Here is a 20,119-nt window from a genome sequence, read left to right as displayed (position 1 = left end):
AGTATTACATACTATGTATAACTTCAATCTCAAGAATTTGGGGCAACCAACGTGTTCTGGTAACTGATGGTGATCCAAATAATTCTGACTATGTTTTATCAGGCATTGGTTACACTCATCATTGAAGCAATCGTGTGTAGAGTGAAAGAGGTAGATCTGTTGGCTGAAATTATGTCTTGGATCCATCTGGTACTGTCTGGCAAGACTTAGCTTTGAGTATGTGCCAGTTCTCAGTCATCCAGGTTACCATGGTAATTCAATTCTTGATCCAAAGAGTCAACAGGACCTGGTTCAAGGTCTTGAAGACGTCTCCAGAAGGCTTCTTCAATTCTCTCTTTTTAAAAGATTTATTTTTTTACTTTATTGCCTTTATTTGATAGGACAGTGGATAGAGTAGGAAATCAGGAGGGTTGAGAGTGGGCGATGACATGCAGAAAGGGTTGCCACAGGGACGGACCTGAACCTAAGACGCCTGCTTGGAGGACTACAACCTTCATACATTGGCGCGACCAAACCACTTTTAGAGTCTTTGGCTCAGAGGATTTTATGTTAAACTTTGTCCACCAGTCAGTTTAGAACTAAAGAAGCCTTTTAGGGGAGAGGTAAATCATCTTGAAGTCCTTGAACGTAGTCCAGTTGCCATTCTAGAAACCTTGATACAGATGAATTTACACAAGATTCCGAGCCCTTTGCAATCCTGCAATTGTTCTCTCTAAGACAGTTGATGGTGTGACGCAAGAAGCTTTGAATTCCAGACAGGTCCTGATAGGTTAGTTAGTGGTCAGTATTGGTGGTAACTATTAGCCGTGCACATTCCCTGGTTTGTGCATCACAGATGTCGGGACTTGTTCTATGGCTATCACTGTTACTCCACCAAAGTGCGACCAAATGAAATGTGTAACATCAGCATTTTTAAGGAGGCGGTATTAAGGATTCTCTTACTAAAATTGGGGAAAGAGTCCATCATGGATTCTGGATCAGGGACACATAGTTGGTATGGGGTTTTGTCTTGGGTAGCAGCAGAACATTTTAACGTCTCAGCTAACGGCAGAAGCATTTAGCTCTAGCACTTGTTGGCTGTAGCTAGCGTCAAGACAAGTTTACAGGGAATTTCTCTTATAATTAGAGAAATAACACCATTACAGTCACCACTAACAGTGATGGAAATGTTCTACCAGTGTTTGGATATTTTAATCTTTTCCTTGTTGGAATGAGCATTCAGTATGGTGCTGGGTTTTCATGAACTCCATTGTACATTAAAACAACTGAATATCAGATCCATGCTAATTCCAGGCCTTTTCAGCTCCGATGGAAAAGGAAGTCAAACTCTTGTTCTTAATTATCTTACTAATTACATCTGTAGTTCATGATGTACTACTCTATCAAAGCATTATCAATTACATCGTACAGCGGCAGGAATTTGTGCTAGCATCGCTAATACTAATGTGCCAGACTTGGCTAACCAGCTAGCCTTTAGCTTCACATTCCCGTATTTGCGTGCGTAAGTGTTGAGCAGAATATCTAAAGAAAAAAACTTAAAAAATGGGTAGATGCCTTAGCTTTGTATTCTCAAGAAGTATTCTGAATTATTGTATTTGGTCACAAAACTCAGTTCGGAAATCAGGCTAATGTTAGCTGTTTGGCTAAATTGTGACCAGTCCATAACCCCAAACAGGAAGACGTGTCCAAGATGCGTCGTGCGGTTTTTAAGCTACAAAAAGGGTTGAATGGTTTAGCCTCTTGTCTCGTTAGTTGACAATAGTAATAATATGCCAGGAGTTCAGAAGAGAGGAGATATCTAGATGTTTTATTGAAGGACAATAACTTTTAAGAGCACATTTTGAAAACTGTTTTGGACAGATAAAGTAATAACATGTTTGAGAACATATTTATCCAGGTCACATGGAGATTCCATAATAAACTATATAATGTATCAACAGTCAATAAACTCTGAACAGGCAATAAATGTTTATCCAACAATAAATCAAATATGGCTGTGAAAGAAAACTGTCAAACTGTGTAACCATTAAATCTACCAATATTTATAAATCTATGAATCTGTCCGTCTATCTAAAGAGCTTTAGTACGTAGACATCTCTTCCATTGCCAAAGCACATCAGAGAAAACAACAGCAACAGTACTATCACAAACAACATAACGCTCGCTCCCTGGTGTCTCTGACATTCACTGTTTTCTGTAGCTGTTACAGGTCATTGTAGAAGACGGGGAACTGAATTATAACTGTGTTCTTTGATTTTTCTCTGTTTTTGTCCGTGTTCTGAGTCTGAATCCTTGATTTTCTCGGTCCGCTTGTGGAAAGTCTGTGAGCTGCATGCAACTGAACCGCTTTAAGTCTGCAGTGTGACATGGTTGTAGAACAAAAACTAAAAGACAAATTGTGTCCTGCTGGCTTTTTTTTCTCACACTGCAGTGAGCCTGAGAATCTCCATTTCCCATTCTCCAGTTACTGTGTTTGTTTTATTTCCTCTGAATTTGTTCGGCTATATTTGTATAGCACTCCTCATTGAACTACAAAGTGCTTTAAGACCTCTTTGAATTTCTTGATGATATAATGTTATTTATTTTGCACCTTAAATGTCAGCATTTATTTGTTGCACTTTCCTTGTTTTTCTTTTCTTTTCTTTTGTGCTGATTTGCCCTCAATGGCGACATGTATTCTAACCTCAATGAGGGACTTGTACAGTGTTACACTCCATTTTCCCTTTTCACCTTAATGAGGGTCAGACCTCGGCCACGTTATCTGCCCGAGTCTAATTTCAGCGTTGCTCTCAGATTGTCAGATCGAACTCCAAACCAAACCAGCAGACAGAAGTTACAGTTCTCACTTCTTTCCTCTGAGGTGAAGCAGCTCTGAAAGCAGAAATAATCTCATTGATTTCTAAGAAATCCCACTTTATCTTACAACTCTTGGGAGACATTTTAAGGGGCCGATGGTCAGAGAGTAGTATAAAACTCCAGAGAAGCCTATTATTATTGTTGAGGCTTAAATGGGACCTGGCATTATGAAGATATTTTATATCAATAACTTTAAAAAACAACTAAATCACACACTATCTGCTTAAAAAATCCCTTATCTACTCTCCTATCCATTTACCATTTTTGCTTTCTTGCTGAGTATTATATTTAAAAAATGTCTATAACTTTTATATTTGTCCATTTATGTGATGCTAGCAGTGACTTGTTAGCTTAGCTGAATTCAAAGACTGGACACAGTTGTAAACAGCTAGCATCTATCCAAACAGTATACAATGAATCCACTGGTTGGAAGAATTGATTAAAAAAGAAGAATTGAAGAATTGATTAAAAAAGAAGAATTGAAGAATTGATGGGAAAAGTTCAGAAAAGCTGATCTAGTGATTATTAAGCTACATAAAACCGCAGCGTAGCATAAAAACTAGAAACCGTGAAATGGTTAGCCTCGACTTGTTCAGTGGCAAAACAATTAATCCACTTGTTGAAAGAAATGTTTAAAATTTTCAAAATATGCAAAGACACGTATTGCAGAAACTCAATACCATTCTTAAGTCTGTGCAGTAAATATTAAGCTAAGGCCAGCAGCTGGTTAGCTTAGCTTAGCATAAAGACTAGAAACAGGGGGAAACAGCTGGCCTTTGGTATGTGGTTCAATGAATAGTTTAACATTTTGGAAAATACGCAACCACGCCTTCTTGCTGAGAGTTAGGCCAGTAGATCCATACCACACTCAAGTAGGCAAAGAAAATATTAAAGGGCCAACAGCTGTTTTAGCTTAGCTTAGCGTCACATAAAGACTGTAAAAAAGGCGAAAACAGCTAGCCAACAACCCCCTCGAAAGTTCATTTTTGTCTTAACTCTACCATTTTTAATCCCTACAAAATATGACAGAAGAAATTGACACTTTCTTTTTTCTTGTAACTAGAGATAAAATCATGTATTTTTTTGTGGGCACTGTACGTTTGATCTTGCAGGGCAGTAATATGCTGGGTTAGCTAACTCAAAAGCCCCGCCCACTTATGTCTACCTGAAACGATGAGATAACTCCTGCTCTGTGGGCCGTTCCGCTTTAAACACACAAACCATCATCTGCAGTTGGGTTCAGGGTGTTTACACGTGGCCTTGGTCTAACCTGTGTTACATGATACTATGCCTTTAGGCTGTATGAAAAAGCCCTTTGCCTATGGACCCTGGTGTCTGCTGGTGAGCTACATGTGTGTATATGAGTATTTACACACTATTTATTTATGTAATGTAAGTATTGATTTTGGTTATTTATTTATTTATTTATTTATTGATGCCCGCATCCTGTTCATTGGTTCGGCACCTGTGGCGTATTTTTAGGACTGTCAAAACATTGGTGTATGACGATGTGGAGGAGGGGAGGGCAGGGTGGGGGAGATTGGGGGGGAGGGGGGTCAGGGGTGTGTGGTCAATGGAAAAACCTAGCTGTGATACTAACTCTAACTGTTGCTCTCCTCGTTTTGGACGATGATATTATCTAAGACCACTGTATGTATAACTGCTTGTCGTGAAGATGAACTACAATGTAATGACAATAAAGAACTAACACTATAAGAACGCCGCAGACGACGAGACTCCATTCTGTTCTTCAACAAAAGATTCAAAAACGAAGTATAACACAGACAGTCGCCCCAAGGCTTCAGTTTCTGACACTAAAAGACTGAGTCAGCAGCTTCTTTCCTAAAAGGTAATATAGGCTACAGACTGATTAAAGTGAAGACGAGCAGGAAACGTACACACTACGTCCTGCAGGGTGTGATGAGCCCAGGAGGAGGGGACCTGTTTTTAAATGTTGTGTTAACAAACCACTACTTACTCAACCTTTAAGTTGTACTTTTGATTGTATTGTGGTGATACAACCTTTACTTTTCTTTAAGTTATTATTAAACTCTGCAAAAACAGAGTTATTAAACAAAATGATTTTATTGATCTAAAGTGATGTGGTGTCACAGGCTGCCATCAACAAACCAAAATGGCCGCTGATGGCGCTGTGGAGCCATCTTTTCCCTGCTGCCGTTTCCCTCCTTTTACAACCAACATCGATGCATTCAAGTCCTCCCCAGAAAGTCGGACTTTGTGTTATCGCGCGAAAAAAATAATCATTCTCGTCCAAAGAGAACATCAGAAAGTGTCCCGATGATTTTCATTATTCAGAGTTTATTGTTCTCTTTATAAAAAACATAATGTGTTGAAAGAAAAGAGAAGAAAAAACACAAGCTTTCAGTATTTTGGTCATTACAGAGTGTGCTGTTCAGACCTGCATCTCTTTTAAACTGAGTACACAGATGGGATCTTTAATTTGGTAACAAAACTTAATTAAATATCTAACCTTTGCTGATGTGATCTTCACTACACCAAGCTGTAAAACATGTTTACTGTAAAGGTTTACAAATTTACTGCTTTTCTATAAAAACCTGAACATAACGGACTCATCAAACTGATATTTCTGAGGGCACCTGAAGGTAACAAACGGTCGACCCACTTTCCACACACGCCACGGGAACGTTTCACTCGTTGTTGACCCTGTGTCAAGTTTGACGGAAGACAATAGAGCGGCACCGGAAGTACAACAGCATGCCTCCAAAATAAATGTATAAATTCACACAACTCCATAAAAGCGATGATGGGACATACCAAACTTTATACTGATACTGTTTGGTTGTAATTTGTTTGATTCTGCACAATAATAACAGAAAATGGCTATAAACAGTCGGAAGGGAAGCTGTGAAGACAGTTAGTTATAGTTCTCGATATTTTACCAAAGTACTCAACACTTTCTAAGTATTGAAGTATCGATACACCAATCCCCTACTCCAATCATAACTTTAGATGGGACAGATCCGATCTAATATCGGTATCGGGTCAGATGTTGACGTAATATAGGATATCAACTGATGGCGTCGATCTACTTTATGATTGAGAAAGATCGTTGGGCACACAAATGTCCTCAGCTCGTACCGTCTCCCTGCCCACAAATCGTCTCCATGACGACGTTCAGACGAGATGGGACAGCATCTTCTGTATGATCAAAAAGTATGACGCTTACACTTCTGTTTACTATATTTAATTTGAAAACCTTACAGTTGTTGCTGCTTCCTGTTTGTATGTGAAGCCAGCACGGATGCTGCATTCATGTGGTGTCGGACACATCGGAAAAAGATTTAAGAGTTGTTAAATGCACATGAACATCCTGCTCAAGTTGGAACAACAACTCGGAAAAGAATGAGGTGCCTGACTTCCCGACTTGACGTCAGAATCATCATCAACATGGGGGGCAAAATATGTTTTGTTAATGTTAACATACTTTTTATTAATTCAAGTATTGCACATCAACTTTTTGCTCAAATATCACTTTTAACAGTTACATTTCACTGATCTCCTTCGTAGCATCAACGCTGTTTTTGTTGTTGTTGTTACAACATTCAGACTTTCCAAACTGAAATCACATAAACACACTGAAGTCAGGAGAATGACTTCCCAACTCGGACAGCACATGAATGCAGCAAAAGTTTCAATAAATTTCTTCTAAACAATTAGATTTTTTAAGGATTTGTTTTAAATAATTAATTATTATTATTAATTATTTGCTATTGCAATAAAAAATGCAATGGCGGGTTTACTACAGCTTTGTGTAGCCTTAGACGTAATACCAACAACATATATAACTCTATTACTTATCACTTAAATTTGACCTTATTTATTTAATAAAGTCTTACATTACAGCTTCAACTAGGAGGGACAAAAAATGACTAAAGTATAAAAAAATAAATGTTGGGAGAAATGCATACAATAATGTATAAAGAAATAAAGAATTAAATAAATGCATCAATAAATATATAAATAAATATATTCATATATTAATTTATGTTTTTCTGTGTCCATGTTGTACAAGGAAAAGTAAATATGTAAATTAAGTGGGCCGTCATAACATTACTGAAGTAGGATTGGTCAATTTTGAAAAACAGACAGAAGTAAATTTACATAAATACTTTTCCTCTTACGACCTGGACACAGAAATAAATAGATGTGTAAATGTAAAAATACAGAAATAAATTAATAACTCAATTAATGTGGAAATGTTGATACATATATAACTGTAGAAATACGCTAATAAATGAATAAATATATAAATAGCCTTTTTCATTAACAAAGTGTATTTATTATTTATTCATTGATGTATTGTTTTCAGCATTTATATATTTATTGATGAATTTATTTAATTATTTATACATTATTGTATACATTTCTCCCAACATTTATTTATTTATTTATACTTTAGTCATTTTTTGTCCCTCATATTCAACTATCATCACGTTTTAGAAATTATCGATTGCGTTTCCGTTTTTTTTCCTGTGACAGTTTTATTTTGAAAGTCCCACCCGGATGCGTGACGTCTCCACTCTGGCCAGCTTCCCGGTGGTGTGTAACAGCGTGTTGATACTGCAGAGAGGCTCGAGGAGAAACACTAGAGTTTATTTTTTTCGCATCGCAGAGAGCAGAAACTCGGAACCTGAAACCAGAGAATAATGGACATGAAGAAGAGGGTCTCGTTAGAGCTGCGGCACCGACCACCGACGGAAGTAAGTGACCCGGTTTGTTGTCGTAAAGAGGACTATCGGCCGGTGAAGGCGAGCACATGGCGGGGTGTCTGCAGCTCCACAAAGTTGGCAAACATGTTAATAAATGTGAAAGAGTGAAACCCTAAACCGACATTTACTTTGTTAAACACGTTTTTTTAATGAATTTATCATTTAGTTTTTTTGTTTTTCCGTTACCGGGGGTCTAAGTTTACCGCTCCGTTTATTACAATGAAGCTGCATGTAAATAACTTAAATGTTTTTAAATACATTAGATTATTTGTGTTGAATTATTTGGGGGAAAGATTTTAAATGTAATGTGTTGATTTAAAAAATAAAATAAAAACTTGCACGTAATGAAATGTGTATCCGCGTTTCCCCGGGCCCGGCTAATCTCTGGACCCGCGTTGTTTTCCTAACGTATAAAAACGAGTTATCTCTTTGTTGTGATAAATGTTAAACGATTTAAACTCTAAACCATCAACGACCTTCATTTAATGCATTTTTAACTGTCTTATATTTTAAGATTCGCCCGTTAGCGACGTCACTATGTTGCGTTTATGTGTCTCACATTAAACCGGAAATGCGTACTTACGTTATTTTTCAGTAAACGCGAAGAAAACTCAAGGACATGATGATTATTCTCTATTAAATAGAAATAAAACTGCTTCCTCGCATCCTCATCGTTAAGATTAGACATTTAAATGACTCATATTCAGGTTGTTGATATCGATGCAGCGCCAGTAATTAGTCATAGCCCGGCTAAGGGCGCGTAGCCAGCATGCTAATATGCTAACCTGCTAAAGCGGCTACTCGGCGTGTCTGTATCCGCCCCAACAAGCCTCTTTAACGGACAAACATCGTCCTGTTAACGCCGTGCTCATCCGTGGAGATGTTTTTAATAACAATACGGAAACATATAAAAGGAGGGTCAGTAAGTAGTTAGCACGCATGCTAACAGCGTCACATGTGTTCAGGAGTTTATAAACAGACGTGGATCAGGGGTCCTGCAGACCGGGGAGGGTCAAAGTGTGGGCCGCGGCCTTCTGACGGTCGCAGAAGCTGCTGCCGACAGGCCCAAAGACACACGATGATGATAATCATTATAAACTAAACGACTTATACGTTTCCAATTTGTAATTATTTTGTTCGCGCCCCCCCCCGTGACCCCACGGAGGGGGCTGCTAGGGGGAGTCCCAGAAACTTGGAGGGGGGAAAATGGAACAAAAATAAAAATCACAACATAATGTGTGGAAAATAATTAAGATGCAGAAAATTCTACACCAACAATGGGGGGGGGGGGGCAGTATCTCAGTCTGTTTGGACTAGGGGTTTGGTACCTGAGGGTCGCCGGTTCAAGTCCCTGTGCTGGAGAGGTGCCGGGGTCATTTATATTTGATATATATATATATAACGCACGGGGGGGAGGGGGGGGGGGCGTTCAAGAGGGTAATGCTATATAGGGGTCCTTGGCGTGGCTAAGTTTGGGAACCCCTCGTCTAACACCCTACCCCCCACCACCCCACATGTATTAAATCAATTCTGGGCCAACACTCAAAAGAAGACAAAAAGGAAATTCACGCTCTTCATCAAATCTCTGAAACCGGGTCCAGATTGGATCCGGTTCTTGATCCCCCGACCCTAGTCTTGACTCTGTCCCTCTCTACCCCCCGTCCTCAGGTCCAGGAGCTGGTTCTGGATAACTGTCGCACGTGTGACGGGAAGATTGAAGGAATCACAGGCGAGTTCTCTAACCTGGAGCTGCTGAGCCTCATCAACGTCGGACTGACCAGCGTCTCGGACTTCCCCAAACTGGACAAACTCAAAAAGGTACGAGGCGCAAACTGGGCACGCTCAGACCGCCTGGGGGATTAAATGAGACTTCAAGATGAACTGAAGTCATTGTTGGTTGGAAAATGGCTGAACGCGATGTATGTCCGGGTTGGACTTATGTTCTGTGTTTGACGGTAGATAAAAATGGTCGTTCTTGTTTTGTCGTCTCTGCAGTTGGAGTTGAGTGATAACAGGATATCAGGCGGTCTGGAGGTCCTGGCGGAGCGGCTAGTGAGTCTAACACACCTCAACCTCAGCGGGAACAAATTCAAAGACATCAGCACCCTGGAGCCTCTGGTCAGTCCAACATCCTGCCCTCCTTTTAAACCCCGCCCCCTCCCCATATCATCGTATTTATTCTCTCTTTTCTTGCGTGTAGAAAAAGTTGCCCCAGCTGAAAAGTCTCGACCTGTTCAACTGCGAGGTCACAAACCTGGCCGACTACAGGGAGTCCATCTTTAAGCTCCTCCCCCAGCTCACCTACCTGGACGGCTACGACATCGACGACTGCGAGGCCTCCGATTCTGACGGGGAGGGAGACGGCGTCGAGGACGAGGAGGAAGAAGGTGAGCGTCCAGATGAAGAGCCCGGAAACCGAAGTAGACGACGCTCGAATTTAAAATGTTAAATCGATGACATTTTTTCAGAGGGCGAGTCGGAGGACTTCGACGAGGAGGAAGAGGAGGACGAAGAGGACGTGGTCGCTGAAGAGGACGATGATGATGATGACAGCTGTGACGACGAGGTGAGTCTGGGGTCTTTTTATTTGAGCGGTTAAAGAAGCAGTAGAAGAAGAGAAGACCTGGACGTGTCGCACGCTGTGAAGACTGTTTCCATGTTTTTAAATGTTTAGAAGCGCTAAAGTCAGAATGCGTTTTGTGTCTGCAGGAGGGCGAGGTGAACGGAGACGTGGACAGCGAGGACGATGACGAGGACGATGATGACGAGGACGATGATGGTCAGTGACAGTTTGATGTTTATACTCGTTGGCTTTTAACTTTAAAAAAAAAAAGACGTTTTGATACGCCGAACTTTAACCTCGAGTTTTAAATGTAAACATTTTTTGATGTCTCGTACCGGTGCTTCGTTTGTTTGTTTGTTTGTTTGTTGACGACCCTCTGTTGTTCTCCCGCAGACGAGGACTCGTCACCGACCAAAGGCGAGAAGAGGAAGAGGGACCCTGAAGACGAGGACGATGAAGACGACGACTAAAAACCCTCAGAGACCCTGAAAACCTCCTTCGACCTCTTGATCCCCCCCCCTCCCCTCCCCCCTACGTGACCTCCACCCATCCCCCACCAACAGCTCGCCCTCCTTCTCCGACCCCCCCCCCCCCCCCCCCCCCCCCTCACTGATTCTAAAGCTGGACTCCTCCCTCTGCGCCCTCGTCAGCTCCTCTCAAACTCGTCCCGATCTAAACTTCCACCCACTCATAGAAACACGTTTTAATGTTTACACGTGAAGCGTCCTGAACATTAAACAGCTGATCAGACGATCCCGAACAAAACGTGACGTTTAGAGCGCCACAAAGAGGAACCGTCTTATTTATAACCACAAAGCAGAAGCGTTATGTCGAGATGAAAAAAAACCATGTTTCTGTTTTCGTTCTTGGGTTTGATTTGGAAACGTCGGCTCTGAAGATGTCGCGTTTCGTCTTTGTTTCTGTAAAGGAGCGAATAAAAACATGAGGTTAAAGATTGAAACGCCGTCGTCCACGTGGTGTTTTTCTCGCCACGTTGACGACTTAGCGAGAAACGCCCAGAGTCCTTTTTTCTCTGTAGTGTTCCGCCTTTGTGGTGCGGCCGCTCCGCACTGAAAATCATTCAACTTTTCAGACGTCGCTGCTGAGCAGATGGTCGGGTCTTTCCTCCGTTTGATTCTCGTAGTGAAGGAAAGAGAAACGACCTCCAATATAAAACATGAAGTAAAAGACAGGACGGTGTCGTTCATATCGCCGCTGTCCTCAACAGACCGTTGTCATAGAGACAGGACGCACAGCCAGCGCTTTTCTGCCTCAAAAATAAAACGCCAGGTGGTCACATGAAATCCCTTTAAGATGCTTTTATTTTGAAAATATTTCATTTTCAGGACGCGTTTGTTTGAGTGTGACTTATTATTTAGTGAACACGATCAAATCTTCAGATATGAATTATTCCCGCCGTGGACGGAGACGAAGCGAGAGCTGATGGGAGGAGACGGCACGTTGGAAACCAAACCCCCCCCCCCTTTCTCTCTATGACATCACCACTCTGGGACTGAACCAGCAGCTATGATGTCATCACCGTGCTCCTGAAAGACTGTGATGTCATCAGTGGACAGTTGAACTTTGTGAACAGCCATCCCTCAAAACACCCCCTCCCTTAATGTCCCTCCCCCTCCCCCCCCCCTCCCTCGAGGCCGAGCACGCTCAGGGCAAACTGTGTTCTCTCTCTCTTTTTTGCCAACAGAGCTTTTTAAAAGAAATATTTTTTCAGAGAAATTTGTTTTTGTTTGATTTTGTATGGTTGTCTGGGGTCTCTCTCTCTCTCGCCCTCTCTCTCTCACCCTCTCTCTCCCCCCCTCGCCCTCTCTCTTGTCCCCTCTCTCTCTCGCTCGTTAGAGAGATCCAGCTGATCCGTCACTCTTACACTGACTAGTTGTGTTTTCTTTTACCTTTTTTTTTTTTTTTTTTACTTTTCTGTAAGTTAAAGGAAAAAAACAAACAAAAAAAACACACAAAAAGGACTTTGTAAATAAAATCTTAACATTTTGCTCCTGCCGTCTCAAATCTCAACTTTTTGTCCACCTCGTTATTTTTTTCTCTTTCGGTACCAAAGGAGAAGCTTGTCAAGACGTCACGTGTGTTTCTTTAATTGTTGGGAAACACTCTGGTTGGTCGGTGTGAAAGCAGCGTTGTGAAGGCCGCGTCCAATCAGAAGGTCGCCCTCAGGTTGTTTCTCGTGTTTTTGATCTCCACCTCCAGTTGAGCGATCCTCACCTGAGAAACAGAGACAGTCACTGTACCGGAGTCCTGCAGATCCAGCTCAAGTCTTGGATCAGATTTTTGATACATAAGGTCATAAAATGTCTAAAAGTAAGTATTTTGGTACCATTTCCAACTTTCAACAACGGAAACGCTAATAAATGGGCACCGAACTGAACCGGACGGCTTGGTGGACACGGGCTAACATGGACAGCCTCCATTGTGGAGAAACCCCGGAGTGGAAGTCATTAAAGTAGCTGTCATGGTCTCTGTAAAAACGGGCCTTTTTGAATGGGTGTGTATATGACTTCTTATTCTTCTGCAGCCAGCCTCTAGTGGACACTCCAGGAACTGCAGGATTTTTCACTTTTGCATTGGCTTCATTTTACAATTCTGGAGGCTACCACTTCAGAATCAGAATCTGGGTTTATGGCCGAGTACATTTACACATACAAGGAAATAAAGCAGAACTAGCAACAACTTGAATAAGAAGATATTACAATATATAAAATAGCATTTAAAAATGTAAAATAAACACAAAAGGTGCAATGTAGGAATGGTTGGGACAACCCTTGAATCAAGCCCCGCCCACATAAGGCATAATAAAGAGGTGTCTTTCAAGAAAGGTGGAAGAGCTTTTAAACGTAGTATAAAAGGAGTGAAGGACGTTGAGTTCTACATGAAATCTTAAAAAAGCATCGACTCCATGTCTGGCTATAAAGGTATTTATTGGTCTTAGAAAGGTGTTCACAAGTCAAATTACAGTTTTAAAAGGGTGACGTTAAAAGAAAGATCAGCTGACTGAGGCTTCTCTCAAAACTTGGGTTCCGGAAAAATCCAACCACCACTGGTATGACTGGTTAAATCACGCAGGAGTCACAGGTTCCAGTTATAATGTTTTATTTAATTTGCTGCTTGACAAGGTGTTCATACACATTTGCATGAATGTGTGAATGTATCTCTCTTCATATCTGTGTGTGGGTGCTTGTGAGTGCGTGTGTAAATGTGTGTGGTTTATTTCAATGGACGCACACAATATGTCGAATTGAACAAAGTAGCACCCTTTTCTTACTCAAGCCCTCTTGCAGCTTAAACTGTAAACTCTCCGGTCTCTCTCTTTCGAACACTGTGCCAGACACTACGGAGCCGGAATCTACCACTGTTAGAGGGGGGTTTTTGGAACAGTCCAAGCGGAGCTGGCCTTTTTAACAGACGTATTAGGGCAAACAATACTAATTTATGACTAATTAAGCTAGCTGTAATACTTTCTTTCACATAAACAGACTAATAAAGCCAGTTACTTATTAAAACATATATTTTTAAGCTGACTTAAAAACTGTGACAAGTAACCAACTTTAGCCGGCTGGAAAAGAAGTTTACCTTAGCTAGTATCTCGGATAAGCTAGCTGTACCAAGAGGTTCAAAACTACAGTTCAAAACAACGTCCTGTTAAAAGTATAACCAGCTTCTGTTTTAGCAGCTGATGAACACTGACTGACGGCCCTTTGAGTGTCTGTGTGATGGCGTTTGAAATACTCACATCTTTGTGATTTAGTTCTTCTCGAAGGCCTCGGATCTCGTCTTGCTGTCTGTAAAACGCCTGCAGGAGCTGGAATAAAAGAGGAGGTTATTGGCGTAATATTTTCTAGCACAGTCATCTCGTGTTCATTGCCGATTAATTCACGCCTCACCTCGCTCTCAGTTGTCGGCGGAGGTCCTTCCGCGGGCTCGCAGCAGTGCGGGGTGCAGCAGTACGTCCAGAGGGGGATTTGGGTCTCGTCTGGCTGCCACCCGGACAGATCGCTCCCCTCCCTGGGGTACTTGGCGTCCTGGTAGGCCAGCTGTTCCTCAAAGAAGGCCTTGAGAGAAGATCAGCTGGTTAATACGACAGCAATGTAGCGAGAAGTTAAGAGGCTTAGAAAATATCAGTACCCAACTTACTGACTTAACAGGAAATGTTTATAGATATTTGATTTCACACATTTCAGATTAAAGTGTGAACAAGCCGAATATCCAGCTCAGTTAACTGGACCGTCTGAGGAGCAGGCGCTTGCAGGGTAAAACCGGGAATTCATCAAAGATCCCATGAACCACGTGTTCTCTTAAAAGGTGGTACTATTAGAAGTAGCCTAACTTTCTGTACTCCTTAAAGCCCGATGTGTCGAGTAATGGTCAGTGATTGGTACGTTGTGTAGCTGTGATATGCTTCACCTCTTCCATGAAGTCCAGGTCGGTCCCGGACGCTGAACCGTCAGCAGGACCCATTTGGAACCTCAGCTGCCTCACTACCCCCTTCTCTGCAGGGGTTTCTGGGTAAGGGTTGGCTACTCGGGTCTCAGGCCTCAGGGACATCAGCACCGGGCCTGAAGGAGACACTGGTGTCATCTTATGTATCTCTAATGTATCTGCAAAGGCACTCATGTTTTACTGACCTCTGTTGATTCCCATCAGCCACTCCTGTGCTGTCATCGCCGCCTGGTTACCGACGGTCATCGGGTACAGATCCTCTTGGAAAATACCTGACTGGAAGGACCAAAGAAAAGCCCTTTAACTTGACCTTCTGACCTTTACTTCTGTTTTGTCTTGTCTTTAAAAAGTAAGGTGAACTTGATCATGATCATACCTCTTTTCGAGGTACGATCATTGACAGCGGCTCCACCAGGCCTTTAATGGCGATCAGACGGTAAAATCTAAAAACCTCACAGGCGCTCACATCCAGGCCACGCTTTGGCATCACCCCTGGTCAGGAGACAGAGGACATTTGGAATTTATGAATTAATTTAAAAATACCAAGTAGGACACAAGGCTTCATGAAGATGTTCCTTTCTTTCGTATCTCTTGGTACAGCTAGCTTATCTGAGATACTGCTGTCCAAATAGGTATTGATCCAGCTAGCTAAAGTTGGTTACTTGTCAAAGTTTTTAAGCTATCTTAAATCTTCTTTTTTAATAATTAGCCTACTATAGCTGGCTTTATTAGTCTGTTTATGTTAAAGAAAGTATTACAGCTAGCTTAATTAGTCTTTAATTGATATTGGTAAGGATACCTTTGTTGGTATCTTTCCACAAAAGCCATTGTTACAGTTAGCTTGTTTGTCTTTAGCTTGAATAAATACTGGTACAGTTTTCTTACTTGTTCTTAATGTTTTATAAGTTGTAGCAACGCTACCCTAATTGGTCTTACTACAACATAAAAAAAACAAAGCTAGCTTGGTTGATATTTTCCCTACATTGTGCGGCTAGCTACAAATATTTTCTTCTGAAAGGATTATTAGTGGAGCTAGCTTATTTGGTCTTTATCTGAAGTATTTTAATCCGAGTTGAGTTGGTCTTCGTCTAAATTAATAATTTCTACAGGTAGTTACTGGCATTCATTTTTTAAAATGGTGTGTGTTGATCTCACCGAGTCCTTTCTGTGGCAGGTGAGATCTGTATTCTGTCAAAAAGCTGATGTAGGGTTTCTCATTGCTCAGCTCGTAGTTCCGAATGTTTCCATCACCCTAAAACACACAAACGCATCACACCACCGATGAACCATCAAGTGTTGTTTGTGTCTTTAACTGAAGCCAGTGTTTAAGAGTACATAGTGTCTCAGGATTGAACTTTCACAGTAAGCTTTTCTCAGGCATGAAACGCATCAGAAGTGCAGAGATGTATGGGTAGATGTGGTGTGCACACAGGTTGTATGACCTTTCCCGCCAAGTAGAGCATGTGTGTGTCTGGGTCGTAGAACGGGAAAAGGACTCCTGCAGATCCATCCAACTCTTCTTCATACAAAGGCTCCGATAAATCGTCCTTCAGAACAATCAGGCACGGAGCGAGAGAAGCACAGACTAAATTTAATCTAATCTAAAAGAATAATGTGTACGATTCAAAGGAAAAAATCACTTTGATATGCAAGTGTTTAGTGTCTTACAGGATCCCAGAGGACGACTTGTCTGTGGTTCCAGGGCGAGCTGCCGGTGGACAGAAGCATTTTAAACCCTCCGATGTATAACACCTTACTCGCCCTGTGGAACTTACTGCTGGACACCTGAAAGGACAGACGTACAAATGCTTTGTATCATTTTCTTAAAAGGACAAACAATCAAGACAAAAGGAGTCTTTCAAAACCCACCTGTAGGATCTTTCCCGTCCGCGGGTCCAGGACTCGAACCCGTCTGTCTTTGGAGGCGACTGCCAGTCGGCTGCCGTCCGTGTTGAAGCTGACGGACAGCAGTAGCGCTTCAGCTGGGTAGCGGTGGAAGACAGGCATCAGAACCACCCGGACTGGGTACCTGAGAACCGCCCCGACCTGGGACACATCCCAGAGGAGCACCTTTGGCAAACAGAGAGACAAACGGTGTTTAGCTTGGTGAGTGTTCCTTATTTATCTAATGGTTGGAACAGTGAAAGAGTCTTTTCTTAACCCTCACCATACATTGCAAATATTAATTGTGTTTCAATCATCCAATCCACTAAAAGACACCAAACAGGAGTCAACAGCAGAATACACTTTTTTGCATTGGCAGAGAAGATTTGGCACATTTTTCATGGGCGCAACCCACATACTCAGCTCTGCTGCTCATCCCACAAATGCATATTCCTTACAAATGTGGCACCATTTAAAAGGTAAATAAACAGGCTTTCCAACGGTATAAGATTGATTGACAAGAAGCATTGTTACAACAAAGAAATAATCTACCAAACACCTTACATTTTGTGTAATGTTTATAGATAGATAGATAGATACTTTATTGATCCCGTGGGAAATTCAAAGCATCCAGTAGCAGGTTACAAAGACGTTCATGACATGAAACATTTGTTACAAATTAAACCACAAAACCGACGCCCCCCCCCCCTCCCATACATATATATTAACCTGAAAAAAAGATTTAAAGAATACCCCTAGATGAATCAAACTTAAACTGTGCAATTAAAAATAGACTTATACAAGAAATGTACATAACCCATGCAGGGATAAAAATATATGTGACATTTAAGGACCTACAAACAGTTGAGGAAAAAAAATCTGTAATTAGACCTGAATATAAAAAATAAGAATAAAAAAGTGTTGACCTTCTGAAGTTGTGTTGTGTATAATAATCACCTTTGGCCCTGTTTCACTGCAATATCACCGATAAAAACAAAGACATACTAGCAGGCTTTTGTTTTGGATACTATGTTGGTAAAACAGTAAAACTAAAATTCCAGTCCCTCACTATCATGGATTTGAAAAAATTTATATAAAATTAATTTCATATCACAATGGCAGAGTATTCAAAAAATGTTGTTTCAATGGGAGTCAATGGCACAAAAAAATGACAAAGGAGGTGTGATTATTTTTTTTAACATAGTGTATTAAAGAGTTGAGAAATACATTTTCATGACATTTTAAAAGTCACCCCAAAATACACACCTGTGGCAAAATCTATGCCATATGCATCAACACAGCCAAAATTATCCACAAAGAAATGTGTCTTTAAACGTCAAAAAATGACTACAGGATGGTTAATGGATTTAACTCATTCAGTTATAAGTAAGTGAATATAAGTGCCCCACAGACCAATGAGGTTCCTCACCTTGTAGTCGTAGGCGGAGCTAAGCAGCAGGTTTTCAGCTGTTGGATGCCACTCAATAAGCCCCACCCTCCTCGAGTGGCCAATCAGAGTCTTCCTGGCCTTAGTGAGGTTCTGTTGGACGCCACAGACTGGGACGTCCCAGATCTTCACCTGTGTACACACACAGTCCGACATCTTGGTGCTGCACTCATAAGACCTCTCTTCAAAACAATGTGACAAGGACGACGCGGCTTACAGTGCAGTCCTCCGAGCACGAGGCGATGCAGTGATCATCGAACGGGTTCCACTTGACGTCCAGGACCCTCCCACTGTGACCGCACACCCGGGGATGCTGAGGGTCCACCCTGCCTGTCTGACAGCGAGATTCAAAGACTGAAAGTTTAAAGGTCACACCAACTTAAATCCGTCTCCGGGATAAACTATACATGAATACATACATGATGGATTGGCAGGACTAAAAAGGACCCGCCCCCTGCGCACTCTGTCACCACAGCAATGAAGCAGGGATTGGCCGAGCAGTAGTGGTTGTCGTGGACGCTGCGTGTGATTGGCACCCCGTCGTAGCTGTGCTCCTTGGTGGACGGCTTCCCGAAAACGTGGCGAAACTTCGAGCAGCGGAAAGACGAACGCCACGACATCTAGAGGAGCGAGGAAAACTTCACGTCGGTTAAATATTCAAACAGTGACTATTTCTTTAAAGGAGCAGTATGTAACTCTGACCCCTAGTGGTTAAAATGTGTACTGCAGTCTAAATTCTAAACATCATAGAGAGCTGTCTCCCCCCCCCCCCCTCCTCTCTAGAGTCCATGCTCACTCAGGTCACCATGTGGTGGACTCTGAAGCTTCAGTGTTTATCCAGCTCTGCATGGGTCTGTAAACCTTTCTGTGTTCTAACCTCTCTCCATTTTTCAAAAGCATCTCCAATATTGATCCTAGTTTGAGCACGTTTCTGCTCGTGGAGCTTATTAGAAACATGCAGAGGCTTTTTAGGTCGGGTACAATCACTTCTATCTCAACCACTTCTCTTGCCCGCTTCCATCGCTGCAACACCTGTTGACCTGATAACTGCTCTCATATCTGGCAAACAGAGGGGCGTCCAAAACGGCCATGTGGGGGTGTGTCTTAAAAGCGCCTACCTTCTCTGGTCCAAACAAATCCAGAGCATTCAGGAGCAGAATCTAAAGTTAGAAGGAGGACATACTGGCTGCTGCATTGTTGTCAGAGAAGCCAGCACTTCAACATGTTTCCTTAATGATCAGATAGTAAGATACCTTTATCATCTCACTCTCTACACAGCTCACTGTCCTTTTATCTGCACATGAAGACGTTAAGGATGAAGAGGGATGGAGTACTGGCGTCTCAGACTTACATAATCTCATAATAGGGTTTTGGAACTTCAGAAGCTGCATTATCTGCTCTAATCAATAATTCAGCCGGCTGTCATTATTGGCTTTCATAATCTTATCAATAATAAATCAATTTCTTCAATAAGTTCTTAATCATTCACACACACACACACACACACACACACACACACACCGATAAATCCCTCAACCAGAGCCGCTTGTTATTAAAGATTCAGAAGCAACACACACACTTGTTGTGACAAATTACTCCTGACCTTTGACCTTTCCTCTGCTCAGATTACAGCGCAGAGAGGAGGAAAGAAAGAAGAAGAAGAGGAACATTTAAAATAATAATTATGATCAGGGGGTTCAGGCCCTGTTGACCGACATCTTCACATTGGCAAGAATGGTTAGGGTCTCGAACTCCTTACTACTGATTCAGAGAAGAATTTGTTTTATTGGGCAGATGAAGTCACCTGCTGGACAAACTCTGACTTGTTTTAATCGTCAAACATGAGAGAAATGTCGGCATTGTGAAAGTCTGACACCAAAAGGTCGTAAAATAGAGATGCCACTAGCCGAGCAGTTAGGTGGCGCTCGATGTACGGACGCTTTAGTCCTTTTAAGTGAGCGTCCCGGGTTCATGTCTGACTTGTGACTCTTTTTTTCTGCATGTCGTTCTCTCACTCTCTCTCTCCCTGATTGTCACTCTATCCACTTTGATGTCTCCTGGTCAGCCTTCCTGTAGGAGGGAGACCTCAGGGTAGCACCCCGGGCAGGGATTATGTAACCCATCCGGTCTGGGAACGTCCCAGGGATCCCC

General features: G+C 41.9%; 2 protein-coding genes across 2 annotated transcripts; one reads left to right on the top strand and one right to left on the bottom strand.

The window, feature by feature from the left end:
• The first annotated feature begins 7,408 nt into the window (after nucleotides 1-7,408).
• Nucleotides 7,409-12,179, top strand: LOC132958242 (acidic leucine-rich nuclear phosphoprotein 32 family member B-like). Its single transcript, XM_061030956.1, has 7 exons — nucleotides 7,409-7,598; nucleotides 9,276-9,425; nucleotides 9,603-9,725; nucleotides 9,808-9,994; nucleotides 10,076-10,173; nucleotides 10,317-10,386; nucleotides 10,564-12,179. Exons 1-7 carry the CDS (start codon nucleotides 7,545-7,547, stop codon nucleotides 10,638-10,640), a joined length of 759 nt encoding a protein of 252 aa, XP_060886939.1. The 5' UTR covers nucleotides 7,409-7,544; the 3' UTR covers nucleotides 10,641-12,179.
• Nucleotides 12,064-18,588, bottom strand: LOC132958953 (coronin-2B-like). The gene is made up of 13 exons (XM_061032030.1): nucleotides 18,388-18,588; nucleotides 18,186-18,302; nucleotides 17,951-18,100; nucleotides 16,507-16,707; nucleotides 16,306-16,422; nucleotides 16,080-16,184; nucleotides 15,793-15,889; nucleotides 15,014-15,129; nucleotides 14,823-14,913; nucleotides 14,602-14,753; nucleotides 14,082-14,249; nucleotides 13,931-13,999; nucleotides 12,064-12,405 (listed from the first exon to the last, which is right to left on the bottom strand). The coding sequence occupies exons 1-13, from the start codon at nucleotides 18,586-18,588 to the stop codon at nucleotides 12,340-12,342; spliced, it is 1,650 nt and encodes a 549-aa protein (XP_060888013.1). The 3' UTR covers nucleotides 12,064-12,339.
• Between the last annotated feature and the right edge of the window lie 1,531 nt (nucleotides 18,589-20,119).

The sequence above is a fragment of the Labrus mixtus genome, chromosome 23, assembly GCF_963584025.1.
Source record: "Labrus mixtus chromosome 23, fLabMix1.1, whole genome shotgun sequence".
NCBI classification, from domain to species: Eukaryota; Metazoa; Chordata; class Actinopteri; order Labriformes; family Labridae; genus Labrus; species Labrus mixtus.
Note: the sequence above shows the minus strand (reverse complement) of the source record. Positions and strands in the feature narration are given on the sequence as shown.